The following is a 15,487-nucleotide window of genomic DNA, read 5'->3' on the forward strand; positions in this document are numbered from 1 at the left end:
AACATCACTCCTCACAACCAGACTCAGCTGGTGCCGAGTGTCTTTAGCACACAACAGAACAAGGCCTTGCAGAGCTGAGCTATAACCGAGTGCAGCTCCCAGAGCCAGCTGCGTACACACAGAAGTGGGAAAGTCCCCATCACTCAGAGCATTCCACAGTAGTTACTGTGGGACAGCGGGATTTCTTAAAAATAATTTTTAGCAGAGAGAGCATGAAAGTACAAATGAGTTTTAGCTTTACTATGCAAGACTGCTTGGTCTGAACTTTAAAATTTTATTTTGCTGCCAGGAATTTTTAGCTTCAACCACAAACAGTGCAGCACTTTGATTAAATTACATCAATGAAATGTGTCTGTTTATGTCTTCATTGTCTCATAATCTAATCGTTACCATTTCATTGAGAACTTCTATTACATATTTCATGCTTTAGAAGTAGGGCTTAAATCCAGAACAAAAAAACCTTGTTCTTTTGTCATGTTGTGGTTTTAAGCCCAGCTGGAAATGAAGCACTACTTAACCGGTCTCTCAACCCCTCCCATGTCTTCCCCTCCAAACCTGGTGGAATGGGGAGGAGAATCAAAGTAAAACATGTATGTTGAGATAAGAAAGGTTTAATAATTGAAAATAAAGTAAAATACAACAATAATGGTAAATAATAGTATCAACCACGATAATAAAAAGTAAAAACCCTCAACAAGTGATGCACAATACAGTTGCTCACCACGCACTGACCAATGCAGACTCCACTTCGCAAACGCAGACCAGGTCCCCTTCTGGGTAACTCCCCCAGTTTATATAACAATTCTATGGTGTGGAATATCCCTTTGGTCAGTTTGGGTCACCTATCCCAGTTATGCTCTTTCCCAGTCTTTTTGGTATTGTGGTTTGTTTATTTTTTATTGCATACCTCTTCACTGACAAGCATGAGATGTAAAAAAAGAAAAGTCATTGACTTGGGATAAACACGAATTACCAAATAATCAAAACATCAGTGTGTTATCAACACCATATTAATTCCAAATCCAAAACACAGCACTGCAACAGCTATGGAGAAGAAATTAGCTCTACCCTAGCTGAAACCAGGACAGGTCAATATTAGTGTTTTGCTCGGCAGTAGAAATCTGCCTGCTTTTGCTGAGGAAATGAAAACCTCCTAGTCAGCTCTGCAGACACATTGACATCTATAAAGGCTTTAAAAGCTAAATTCTACAAAAAGTCTTGAGAAATATGGATGATCTGCTCCCCCAAAGCACTAATACACCAATAAACAATGATATCAAAGATATGGTTCGTATATTTGTTTTTCAGACTTCTGAGTCCTATTTAGAAATTATTTTAGAAGCGCATGTCTGAGGAAAATTAACTTCTTAGAATTTATTTTAAAATGCTTCACTGAAAGCCATCGATGATTTGAACCCAAAGTCCTTCTGGAAGCACTCTATGGAAATGCAATATATAACCTCCCTCATTGGACCCTGCTGTGCTTACTCTGAATAAATCAGGTTCTGAAACAAAGAATATGATTTTGCATGAAGTATCCTTATCCATTAAAGATATAAGGGAGAATACAAGTAATACTATAGAGAATTACAATAAAATACTAGCACTGAAAACAGAGAATGGTCTTGACAATAAAATGGCCCTCTACAAGCCCCATCTTTGATGAACAATGCAAACATCAGATCTGCACAGACTGTTGGGCACCTTCTGTTCATGACCACTGCAAACTTAAAATCACATTAAGAAAAGAAAGAAATGAGTGAAATTCCTTTTCCAATACCCCTCTGCAAGCTACTACCAAAGCTGACTGATGCCACAGCTCATTCACCATGTCTCGCCCAAATGCATGTGTGAGCAAAAATAAATGGATTGTGTCATCTCTTAAAAATTAAATGAAAGCCAATACCTCATCTTGTGACACTCTCCATGCGTTCAGGTACTTTGATCAACTGCTTACAAACTCCCAACATGGGTTAGTCACTTATCACAGGCATCTAGGCCATGACTGGGAACCACACCTCCAAGGCTTAAAGGAATTATGGGTTAACTGCTCTTGTTACAATCAAAGCCCACTCTATGCTGGATTGCAGGTAACTGCTTCAGTCGTGAGGCTTCCCCTGCACCCAGCAGAACTCTGCAACAGGCTCTGCAGTTCACACACATCACTTAGGGAGGCAGAAGACCCACTGCTCAGAAACAGATTTTTTAAAAAGCAGGAGGGAACTGTAGGAGAGTCGGGGACGGTCACGAGATATCTGTGGAGCCGGGGCAGCTCTTGAAACACGTGGTTTATTGCATAGGGTCGTGAGTACAGAGCTCTGTACTAGAGCTGTGCCTAAAGAGCTCTGCCTAAAGCTGCCAGCCACAGCTAGAAGCGTGCCCAGGAGAGAGAGAGCAAGAGCAATAGAGAGAGAGAGGGGGAGAGAAAGGGCTAGCCAAGAGGAGAGAGAGGAGAAGTAAGTTCCTGTTACACTACATTACATCTCTATTTGTCTTAAATATGCTAATTTACAATCATCCAACCAGTAAAAGACACAAATCTTACAGAATTTACATACAGCCTATAAGACTTACTACATTACCATACTGTGTTACATTTTAAACCCTAAAAGCTGGTTTCTAGACCCTTTTTTTCTTCCCTGCCACAGGGGCAGTGTCTCCCCAACCTTTGGACCCTTGGCATCCCTTTATTTGCCAAGGGTTTTTTGTCCAATCAAGAGGGATTCTCCTTCAGCCGGCTAAACCATTGTTTTCTAGTTGTTCACTAACTAATAGCTTGGCATCTTACACCCCAAAGTTCGCCTTCATTTCTACTTAGCTTACAGGTTTCATATTCTTAAAATTTTTTGCCAAGCAATCATATTTATAAGGCTTTCCTATTTCATCCTCCAGAACAGGGAACTACTGTGTCCTGTCTTCCTTGCAAAAGTATATTAAATCTTTTACAGCAAACAGCATGGAACGAGGGCCAGCACACTCTCTAACCAGACAATAGCTAGCATTTTCCTAGATTTTGGTGTTCCTCCCAACCTATCTCGAAGGCCAGGTTTGAAATTCCATTGTCAAACACTTGAGTTTATGTGAAATGTAAATTTTGCAAGAGTTTTTCCATCATGTTGAGGGTCAAATCATCTTTCTTTACTCTCTTTTGAAAGGCTCTAGTAACTTCTATTCCCATAAGCACCCCAAAGCATTAAGGCTTACTCTACTATTGTAGCTCTCACAATAATACAGGCCCTCAGCAAACACACTTATGAAGCAGCAGGTTTACACTAGAATCACCTCATAAATAATAAAAATTTAAATTCTAATGTGACCTATTAGGATTGTAATACAGCCACATAGCATCTGAGCATATTTTATTTTTGTATGGATTTTTGACAGTATGTGCAAAAGACTGCTCATTTACAGTGGATGAAGCTCCAGGAACAGAATTTGGTGAGCTCATCCTGGAGAGGCAGAATTGTTCTTGTTAATAGATTGCAGCCTGGGCATGAAGTTTGTGAACTAAGAAACTTATCTTACAGAGAAGTGTAGAAACTTAAGGCAGGTTTGCTTTGGATTTTGGTTGGTTGAGGGATTTTTGGCAGCAAAGTAAATAAAAGGCAACATAAATTTCAAATGGAAATGAAACTACAGTTCCAGGCACATATACCAACTGGACTGAGAAACTTCAAATGTTAAAAATGCTGTGATAGTAAGGAATATCTGTAGAATTAAATTTGTAGTTCCCAAGCATCCACACAATTTGGATAAGCAAGGCAGTAAATCCTAATGTTAAAACCTCCTCCTCCCTAAAATTATTTTAATGAATTATCCAGGACTCAAGCAAATTAAATGTAATTTTCATTTAAGTAGCCATGAATCATCCTAGCCTCCTTTTACAAGCATGTATATGAAAAGCCAGGAAATTGGATACTAAATCAATGCTACCTAACATCATGTCTCTGACAGTATCTCATGAGCCAGAAGAATGTGCAAGAACATGTCAAGTTTCCTTCTGGTTGCTAATCAGACATAAGCTTTGGATTTGGGGGTTAATCCTAACAATCAATTTTTAAAGTGGCATTAATTTATACAGCTATTTTAAAAAATCTGTACTTGCTATCATCTGTCCAATTCCTTTTTTAATCTTGTTTAATTCTTAGTCTCAACAACTTCCTGTAGCAGATGAGCTTCCCAGCCTAATTGTATGAAAAGGATATCCTTTTAATTGCTACAGATTTTCTAACTTTTGGCCTCATTTTTCAATGCTCATGACTGCCTTTTCTCTCCAGTTCTTCCATCACGAGGACAGGCAGGACTGAAGCACTCTAGCTCTGCTGTTTCCAACCCATTCATACTTTACTGTTATGCCTGCTCATTTACTTCAAAGGTGAAATAGCTCAGCCTTTTCACAAGTAAGCTCTTCCATACCTTTCTGCATTTGTGTCACCTCTTCCCAAAGAGTTCAAGTAGCCTGAGACAGTATCTCAAAGGAAAAAAAAAATCACAGAAGTAACTGATGAGTTTGTACCTCCCACCTTACATATATTTTTAAAATCAACTAACCCAAGCAGGCTAAAAAGTAGCTCATGGATAATGCATGTTTGCCAGAGGTCTTGAGAAGCCTGTACACGTCTCAGATAATTCAGAATTTTCTAAGGTAAGCATGCACATAGAAGTGACAACCTCTTAATACACACAGTACATGCAAAGCAATATAATTTAACCATGTTGCCCATTCATTCATAGAACAAAATCAAGCATTTCAAACTGCAAAAAGAGTCCATTTGCTGCCAAGAGTCTAGTCTTGCAGGGTGCTTCTCAGGATCAAGACTGACAATTTATGTGGCAGTTAAATACCACTAAAAAGAGTTTCACGTACCCAAATAATGAATGCAGACCATTTACTTTTGGAAGACAAGCTGCATTTCACATGATAATACAGCTGTCACAATCAGCAATGAGGGATTAAAAACTACTCTTGCTGTGAGATCCCAAACTTATTTGCAGAGAGGTAAAATATTGCCATGTTATATGGAAAGGGTTTTAAAAAAAAGCACAATGCTAACTTAACTTCTTTGCAGTTTCAAGAGGGAGACAGGATTGAAAAAAAGATATACATAAATTTGAGTGTCATAAAGACCTCTTAGGCTCTTTTGTGACCCCACAAGCATAAGAGAAAAGACCCAGTCAGTCATTCAGGACAGTCCAGCTAACAGGTTTTCCCTGCAAAAATGATTCCCACTACTCTGCCATCATTTTCTGCCACAGTTTTCACGGAGACAGGAAACTGCCAAGTACAAGCTTCATGCTGAGCCAGACATCCAAATGCCTCCTGCCCTGCTGCTCCCACACAGCCTGCTGCAGAAGGCTGTGAGTCCCTCCTGTCTAAGTTTAAATCCACTGAGAGGCAACACCACAAATGCTATGTGGCCAACATCATCATGAGTCTCCAAGCCAGCTACGACTTTATATTACTGGTGTGCCTCTTGCATCAACACTGCTAATTTATTCACAGTAAATGCTAAGGCTAATTGGATAACAGGATTTTTAAATCACCATTTCAGTAGTTTGTGATAGATCATAATCCAGAAGGGAAACAGTGAGAAAGAGACACAGCCTTGCTTTTGACATTACCTACAGAGGCACAATGGTCTGAAGAAGCCTCATTAAAGGCTTCCCTTGTTCTCACCTTCTCCAAGGAGGAAACTGGAGCAAGTTGAAACCAGGTTCAACCCAGTAACATCCCTTCTGGATTGATAACAGGCTCTGGAAATGGGTTTTAACATTTGCACTTTAAAATGACACCTCTTGGCCTGGCAGTAACACCAGATGACCTCACTCCACTGTGGCCATTCCCAAACCCAGCTGGATTCTAAGCACCTGGAAGGCAATGCAAGGCAGAGCAGTCCTCAGATGAGCAGTCCTCATCACTTTTTACAGGCAACCTCAGAGGACACCAGCATATTTAGGTAAGTCCTGAACTGCCACATGCACTCACTACTTGCTTGTTGGAGTACCAAACACAAGCTTTTACTTGAAGAGAACCCAGGTACTCAGGTTGGGCTGATGATGGTAGAGAAAGGAGAAGAAATCCTATGTATTCACATCCAATTTATTTTAAAAACCAAGGCTCACTAGCACGAAAGAAAAATTAATGCATGAAGACCATGAACAAAAATATTTCCAAACAGCTATTTATAGCTTTGACCTTCTAGATTTTTCTGCATCACTAACTCAAGGAACAGCCTGCTGCCTGGCAAGAAGAGGTGAATGAAAGGAGAGCAATGCCAACTTGTTACAGAGAGGCCTTGCTAAAGAGATGCTGTCAGCCTGAAATTTTAAATTTCTATCTAATAGATATTAGACAACTATTACTACAAAAAGCTTGTGAGATTACAACATGGTTTTTGGAAGGGTGTGTAGTTGGGTCCCTTTTCAGTATTTGCTTTGTACCTTTGTCACCACTTGATGCATAAATAATCAATTTCAATGCTCTGCTGACAAAAGCATTTCATATAATACACTTCCCAGCATATGTTTTTCAAGGGGCTGGAGGGAGCGCTTGCTTTTAGTGGAACAAAAGCAAAAACTTACAAAATCGCCAGAAGTCTCATGTACAAGAGGTCCAGCACTACTGTCACCTTCCCTTCCATTCCCTTTCCAGGAGAACTGAGATTGTTTCAGGGATCTTTTAATTGCTGGACTCAGGAGACTCTTTCCAAATAGGATACAGTCTAAAGTTTGGGATTTCTTTCCCCTCTTTTTTTTTTTTTTCCTTCTTTTTTTTTTCCCCAGGAGGAGAATCTTAAATCAAATATGACAAAGATATTCCAGTATTACTAGAAGGATTACATTATTAATAGACTTTAAAAATTGAGTGTATATTCCAGATTTTGTTATTCAAAGTTTCATATTTTCAAGCATTAAAGGAATCAAGATTTTGCCTTGGAACTGGTAAAAGGCAGCAAAGATGATCTCAAAAGGTGGAACTGAAAACTCATTTTAATTCCTAGAAATTACATAAACAGAACGCTTGTATGGTACATACCTGGACCACATCTTCCTAATTATTGTTTTAATGTGCATATGCACCTGGAGAAAAAAATGGAGCAAACTGAAAGAAGGCTAATAATAACAATAGTAATTGGGCAATCCCTAAGATGAAGAGTTACAAGAAGAAAACTGGATGGTTGGGCAGAAAGAAGGGACTGGTAAGGGCCTAGCACCAAGGTGTATTTCAAACAGCAACAAGCCTGGTAATGTATGTGCTCCAGCTCCCATTTGCACAGCTTGACTGGTAACAAGGCTACTGCCTAAGCACACATGAGCAGCACTTGCAAGACCTTAGTAGCCACAAGCTGTTTTAAGATTTAAATTCTTACAGAACCATAATCCTCATAACAACATCTTAAAGGCAAAAAGCTTAGTGGGTTTTTCTTAACCTTCTTGATGGCTGCAAATAAAACACTAGGTAGCTAATTCTAGCCAATTTTACTTCTTACGACTATTTTGCATTTTCTTTTAGAAATAAGTGAGTTTTCTTGAACTGACTTGTAATAAGAATTAAGCTTCCAAAGAAATGACACATTCTGTATCCTTTACCTTGTTCTTACCACACCAAATCCACCTGGTTAGCATCATTTAGAAAAGAAGCATGAAGCATGTTTGCTGAATAGCTTAAGCTATAGGAGTACAATCTACATATTTCACACAACCTTGCACAGCAGTAACCACTCAGGTTAAAAGCTACTGATATAGTAAACAACTTCTGGAACATAACCTTAAATTCTATAGAAATAAAATGGGGTCTTTCAGGCTTTTCTCAGCAGTCATACTATAACTCTGAAAGAGTCATTCAGAGGCAATGTGATAACAAGTACAGGGAACCAGCTACAAGAAATATTTCTTCAATTTGCAGTTAGTATCTGACTTCAGCCCTTAAGAAAGCAAGCAAAAAATCTGAAGGAGGCAGCCAACAAATCTTCCACTAAGAGGGGCTACCAATAGAATGGTCGATAGGATGGCTTTGGGCACTGGATTGTGCATGAATGTCAGTTTATTAACTGGGTCAGTACAGGTCCAGTGACAGTGGTGGTAGGTGTTGAGGTTCTAACAGGTGGAGATGTCAGAGTAAACTAAAATGCCACATTGACAGTAAAAAGCCAAGAGTAACAAAGTAGCAGAGTAAACACTGCATACACTGCACATCCTATCCACCTACGTGTCCCACTGTTTCATCCTGAAACAGAAAGACAATAACCTTCCCAAACACATACATATGAACCATTTCTCTGTGCCATGCTGTCAAATCATAAGACCATACCAGCTTTTGCCAATTTCAAAGTGATATTAAAATTCCTGGAAAGAACAAACTACGTTACTATCTGCAAATCCCATAAGTCATTTTGGTTCATCAAACACCAGAGTTCCTGTAACACTCACACAGTGAGGAAAATGCAGATTCACAGAGAATCTGACAGGTGACAAAAGGACTCAGCAGCATGAGATTCAGAGCTGACTTCTTCAAGGCTTAGAAACATGAAAACTGTAGGAAAGAAAACTACCAACCAGTGACCAACCCAGTCCTTACCTCAGCAGGCTTCTTTTGTTCATTTGCTGGTGTTTTTGACTTGCTCCTGTATTTAGAACAAGAAGAAAAGGAAGTGGAAGGACCTGTTAAAAAAATAAAAAGAGAAGAAAAGAAGAAATAAAAAAGGATCATTATAGCTCAGTTCAATTCATTTAATTTTTCCAGTAAAACACAAGGCACTCCAATCTCTTGAATTATAATTCTTTGACAAGATGTGGGCAAAAAAAACCTGTTAGGCAGTCTGTAGGCTTAATTTCAGCTCCTCCTGTTCTACTTGTTCTTTATAAAACCACAGCACACAAGTTTATGGGTACATTCTGCTCTGCTCAATACAAGCATGAGTAAACAGAAACAAGCAGACAGACTGCTTTCCTTCATTTAGTTCCCTTCTAACAAAGTGGAAGGAAGAATAAAACAGAGTTTGAAAACACTCAAAAAAAATCCCAGAAAAACCCACCAACCCTGAAGAACAAAGCAATGATACTAAAATGTGCTAATAAGAGATGCAAAAACCCCCTAGTGTGATATGTTAGATGTTTCTGGCAAAATGTTATTTCAGCAGAGGATACAGCAATGACTTGAGGTGAATATGACAATGAATCATTATTATTATATAGAGCTTTATTACTCATTATTACCTATAGAACTTTTAGACAGGCACAGGTTTATAAGAAACAAACAAGACCCTGCCACACAAGGTTGTTCTGTTTTGGGTTTCTTGCAGATAAAATGGAAAGATATTCAGGTAGATGTCTGCCAAGGAACACTTAAAATGTAACTTTACTAAATCGTTGAACAGACCAAAGAGGAGTAGATCAAGAAATAGTATAACATAACAATAGACTGATTATAATTCTAACACATTAATGCTTAAGTAACTTGCCACCCCCAACTATTTTAACATTGAAGTTCTGCATACCATGAGACAACAAACAGGATTATTTTATAAAAAATAATCACAGAATGGAATCCTGGGCAGTAAAATTTCTCTTGATTTACAAATTTCTTCTTGCCAACTATGAATGAGAAAGATATAGAAGTTTCTCTTGAAATTCCAAGCATACTCAAAAATCCCCTCATAAGATCCTTTGCCTTATTTTTCTCCTATAACATGATTCAGGCCACCAAAGACCACAAATGCAAAAAGAAATCAATCAAGAAACATATTTTTTTGAATTTGAACAGGTGAAGTGGTTCGCCCTCAAACCACAGAAGGAAACCACAAGGGGGTGACAGACCAAAGAAAAACTAGCAGGTATTACTTACTCTCATTGTCTGAACTGTCACTGGTGCTTAGATGCCTGTGGCGTTTCATCCTGACGCATCCTAAAGAGAAAAGAAAAAGGTCGATGGCAACTGTTCTACCAGAAAATCACCGGGGCTGCTGGCTGATGCCAAGTTGTTCACACTGAAGGCAAAGGTTTTATTTCTGCAAGCAACTATTAGATCACAGTATTATTTGTGAAACCAAGCACCCTCAAAACCAGCATGCCTCTGCTGGGCAGAGCTTGCTTTTCATTTTGCAGGAAGAAGTGCAACCCGCCAGCTGATTCCCGGCAGGGCATGAGCGGTGCAGTGCTCGGCTCAATGTCCCATCTGTTCAGCTGGAGGAAGAGTTGCCATGGTGGCAGTAGCTAGCTGAGAGACGGGTGGAGGCCAGGAAAAAAGGTGGATGCACAGCAAGGCAAGGATTTAGAAATATAAGACACCTTTAAAAAACTAAACAAACAAACAAACAGCACAAAGAAACCTTAAGGCATCCATACAAAGCAAAACGCAGATTTTAAATAGGGACAATCATAGAAAGCAGCACTGATGCCATTTATCACCATTTATTTCACAAACAATGTGATTTTCAGAAGTTTGAGAAGTGATCAAGAGTATCACTGAGAAATACTTCAGTGGCATTGCACCAGTTGCATTAAAAAAAGGTATTGAACTTTTTGAAATTCATTTTTGAACATGTAATGCTAGAGAGGGAGGGTAAGAACTTTCTGCACTTCTACTTAACAAAAGAAAAATCAAAACAGCTATCAGCTATATACTCTAAACAAGTGCCAAGAAAAATCCACATATCTTCTTATTAGTCCTGCCACTTTTTAATATCCAATGTTACATTTGTTAACTAAGGTTCAATAACAGTTTACAATTAATAGCACTAAATAAAAATCACCACTATGTTTGTATTGGATTGAATGAGAAAAACAATAGAGAAAAGAAGTAAAAAGTAATTCTGGAGGAATATACAAGAACTCTATTTTTTTGCTTGTTTTTAAGCAGAAGATATGCTCAAGTAGGTTAGAGATAGCTGAACCTGAAATGTCTGCAGTACACTTAAGTGCCAGCTTGGCCACACCTGAAATGTAAGCAGCTCCATGGCTTAAACATAACCCCATGCCATTAAAAAAAGCAACACAGCTCAATATCCCATTTGATAAGCACTCCACATTAGTTACTGTACAATGGGTCTTGAGATTATCCAAATACCACGGGATAAACAAGATCTCCAGATAAGAGAAGCCTGCCCAAAGACTTTGAAGAGATTGAAATTGAACTGTGTGCAGAACAAGTGTTTAATTTAGTGGAAAATTTCAGCAGTCTCTGTATTTAAGAGAGCGAGTTTACTGAAACTAAATGCAGTGATCACTTGAAGCTTAAATCAATCCTTTCAATCTGTTATAAAAAAAGATATTGTCCACACTCCTGAAAGCAAAGGAAGCAATGCTTCCAGTTTTCAAGAAAACAGATACAGAACTTCTGAGTCACGTATTTAACCTGAGGAGAAGACAGAAAGACACAGGACAAAGGCCATTCACATAATCACTTAAGCAAGGTATAAATTCCAATACATAACAAATAATTTCATGTGAATCCACCTTCTCACAGCTCAGGCAACATAGGGGAGACAAGGCAGCCATGCTATATGTGCAGATCAGTGTCCAAGAGGGACATCAAAAATTAAATACCCAAAACACCACAGGGCTTCACTTCCAGCAAGCAATGTAAGGTAGCCTGTACAGATGAAGGAATTTCCATGAAGCACTTGGATAAAAGCCGTTTGGCATGTAGAAGGCACTCAGGTCAGAAGGACTCGTCTTTGGACATGTTTTGGGGGCACCACACTTGAAGTTGGCTGCAGGGTACTGAAGGCAGGTCTAGAAGATTACTTTCATATTGCCAACTAGTGAAATTTAAAGGCATGGATTTTAATCAAGAGCAAATAAAACTGTACTGCCTGTTTGAAAGCTTGCACTCCGGGCCAAACCCAGTCCCTTGGAGCATGCAAGTCTCCCTAAAAAATGCAGGTTCTGCCCATGACAACTTATCTGCTGGCAGGCTTCATTTCCAAACAACCTGGCTTAAAGATCATCAGGTATGTTTTAAGACCTTGGGAGACAACAAAAAGAAGCATCTAGGTGAGCTGAGCAGCATTCCCACTTCCATTTCTTAGCAAATAGCAAGCACTTCCATTTCTTAGCAAGAAAGGAAAGTGCTTGCTACTTGGTTTGGTTTTATACTCAGGTGATTTTTTGAGCAATTGTTAAAAGGTGCTGAAAGCTTATGGCAGGTGATTCCCATCTCTTAGAGTCTATATAAACATGCAGCTATAAACCTTTTTAACTCTGTACTAAGGACAGCTATCTGCAGAGCACAACATGAACATTCAATTAAAGTACGGTCAAACATGAGGTTGTGAGATACAACTACAGGACAGAACACCCAGGAAGCCTGGACTTCTGCCTGGGCAACTGGGAAAGAAGAGCAGAGATGCCTACACTTCAAAGACAGCTTGCATAGCAATGGCAAGTGTAACAAAAACTTGAAACAGAAAACACACCTCTGCCAACAACTCCAAGAGAGTAGAAAAACAAACACACACTAAACAAAAGTAACAAGCTGTTATTTGAGAACTGGGTTTGTAGCAGCTCAGGCAAGAGATTTACACCTCCATGATAGCAGACAGAAACAGAAAAAGTAGTCACTTGAGGGCAAAAAGCCCTGAATAGTAATAGTACTGGATTCCTGCTTGATTTTTTCAGCAATATTAACCACATCAACAGTGTATAAAAATCCACAGTGTTACAACAAATTACAGGTGTGCTGTGTTTGGTAAGTCACATTATTTAAGTGCAGGCAACAAGTTAACCCTATGTCCCCACACCATGCAGGAGGACTCAGAACCTCAGCACCATTTAGCAGAGACCACCTGTACAAGGGATTTCACTTTTCTTTTCAACAGAGAACCCCTTTGCTGTACCCTTGTGTACACTGGGACTGCCACACAACTTCCAGCTCACTTCCACTCCAAAGCATGACGGCTCATCAGAAAGGCTCCGTGACAATGATGCTTCCATTCCCTAGACACTAGAGAGGGATCCCAAAGTAACATCCATTCAGTGGGAAAGCTCCTGCCTCACTTCACCTGCCTTTGAAGAATGGAAAAGAATCAGAAGCTGCTCAATTCAGAAAAACAGGAGACATCTCCCCCTCCCCCCTGAAAATTGACGTCAGCCTTTCCCAGCTTCAGTCCAAAAATCCCCAAAGCAGACTGGCGTCCTTCAGTTTGTCCAGGCATTTTGCAAATGGGCACACCGAACTTCTTGATTGAACAGACTTAAGTTTTAACATTTACACTTTCTAGCAGTTCCAATGTACAAGCTAAGGCAGCGTACAGCAACTCTGGAGACTGAAGACTGGAACATTGTTGCAGAGCAAAAGGGATGTGGCACCGCATCCCCTCCCCCCAAAACACCTGGAGAAAATCCTCGTTTCTCAGCCACTGGATCATGATTCTCACTGCCTTAGGAAGTTCGAGTGCTTTCGCTATGGACTTGAAGAATGCACAGGCATTACAGGCAAGCACAGATTACCCCAAAAATTATCATTAAAAATACAAACATAATATACTAAGTGTTTTCACCCCTCCTTTTTTTTAATCCACAGAATCCACAGAGGGACTAACATCTTATTAAATCACTTCTGTGACAACATACACAAATTCTAAAGATGCCCACCCTTCAGGGATCTTCTAAATGAAAACTGAAAAACAGAAGCAGGAGTAAGAAATCATCATTTTACAAGGAAAAAGATAGTCAACTCTCCAGGCAATTACTGCAATGAAACATTTGCTGGCATCATTTCTAATATGAATTACTAGAGTTACTCCTAAGCTTGAACCATATTCTGCACCTGTTGCACTTCTGACTTGCCAAGCCATGGCTGCACATTTATGCCCAATCTGCACGAAACAGCTTTAGACATGAACTGCTACTTTAAAAAAGAGAAATCAGACTCATTGCCTGCTGTCAACTTAAAAACTGAATGCAGGTCAAGATGTCCTGAACCTTTTTGTGTGTTTAAGCAGAAAACAACCCCATGAAAACCTCAGCCACAGACAGCAACATTGTGCTGCCAGCTTTCCCTGGCTTCCAGAAGGCTGTACATATTGGTTATTTTGCCCTGGAGACAGAAGCGATGCTTGTATCCAACACATCACTGCACTTTCAAGGAAAGCCAGGAAAAAGCCACCCTGCACCCACCTGGCTGAAATTAAAACATGGATCCCAAGCTAAGAGGAATCAACACCTCATCCAGCATGTGCAAAAATCTTAAGACAGTAACACTGATATTTCCAAAAATCTCAGGGATATGTTTTGTAATTAATGATTTCTAAGTTATGTTTCCTCCTTTTTGCTTATTCACAAGTGTCTACACTGCTAATGTGAACAAGAAGCAGCCATTTGCCTCTACCACCATTCTCTCCTGCCCCTGAGGAAAATCAATGTTGCACTGACTTAAGGCACTTGCCACTTTTGAAAAGCTAGTTACCATAGATTACTCAAAAAAAAAAAAAAAAAAAAAAAAAAAAAAAAAAAAAAAAAAAAAAAAAAAATTCACTCAAGCAGCACATGTAAGTAGCAGACAGGTAACAAAATTTCAAAGCCTTAGCCAAAACAAAAATCCATTTCAAATACCTGTAGAAACAAGACAAACAAATATTTTTTCATTCTCAATTTGCACCAGAGTAAACAACTGAATTTACCAAATAAACTATTACATTTAGCCTCTTTTTCTAATGCATTCCTCTGGATAGTTCATCAGTAACAGCAGACACAAGGATGACATATCAGAGTCTGAATTTGTACAGAGTATTAGGCAAGACATCAGTGACAAGTGCACAAAATGAATCCTTAAAGCCAGCCAAGATTTCTGAACAAAACAGCATCTCCAAAGAATAGCAGGTACATCCTGGCTTCAGTTTGTTGCAGACAAAGGTTAAACACATCCATACACTACTCAGTACCTGTTAGGACCTATAGAGATGGAAAAAACAGATCCAGAAAATTCAAGAAACTGTTAAGCAAGTATATTCTACACCTGTGAGATTTTACTTCTTCGCATCTTAAAATAGCCTGACAAAAATGGAATTGGCCACAACACTATGGAAATTTTCAAGTGGGACAAAAAATAACCTACTTTATTTTATTAAAAACAGCATCTATGTATGAAAACCAAATGACATGCTATATGCAAATTTCAGATTAAAATTCTGTACTTACATTTTTACAATATGGCTTGTCTACAAAAAAAAAAAAAAAAGGCAGAGGCAGTAGATAGCAATTTCCAAGTCTCCAAAATGTGGTTTATGTAACTGTTAAATTTAGATTAGGAAGCAAATTATCCTGAAAGGTCTCCAGGAAATGTAGTACAGTAAAACCATTTAAATAGGTCAGATTTCATAGTCAACTGCCAGGGAAATTACAAAATATGAATAGAGTTAATACAACCTTTCAAATAACTAGAGGAAGAGAGATCACTCGTGTTTAGGTTTTTTATTACTATTTTTAATATCCTATCCAATCTCACGAAAAGGCCATATAAACTGGAAAAAATACTCACTTAGAACCT

The 15,487-nt window shown here is 38.9% G+C and overlaps 1 protein-coding gene across 14 annotated transcripts in view; it reads right to left on the reverse strand.

Moving 5' to 3' along the window:
- Positions 1–15,487, reverse strand: part of JADE3 (jade family PHD finger 3) — a 64,904-nt gene that overhangs the window by 23,424 nt on the left and 25,993 nt on the right. For all 14 annotated transcript variants that reach the window (XM_063392493.1, XM_063392490.1, XM_063392481.1 and 11 more), the window contains 2 exons: positions 9,845–9,904; positions 8,579–8,661 (listed from right to left, as the gene is read on the reverse strand). In XM_063392493.1, the coding sequence (XP_063248563.1) occupies positions 8,579–8,661; positions 9,845–9,893 (132 nt within the window). In that variant the 5' untranslated portion in view covers positions 9,894–9,904. The remainder of the gene's footprint in view (positions 1–8,578; positions 8,662–9,844; positions 9,905–15,487) is intronic.

Source organism: Prinia subflava, chromosome 3, assembly GCF_021018805.1.
Source record: "Prinia subflava isolate CZ2003 ecotype Zambia chromosome 3, Cam_Psub_1.2, whole genome shotgun sequence".
In the NCBI taxonomy this organism is placed as follows: Eukaryota; Metazoa; Chordata; class Aves; order Passeriformes; family Cisticolidae; genus Prinia; species Prinia subflava.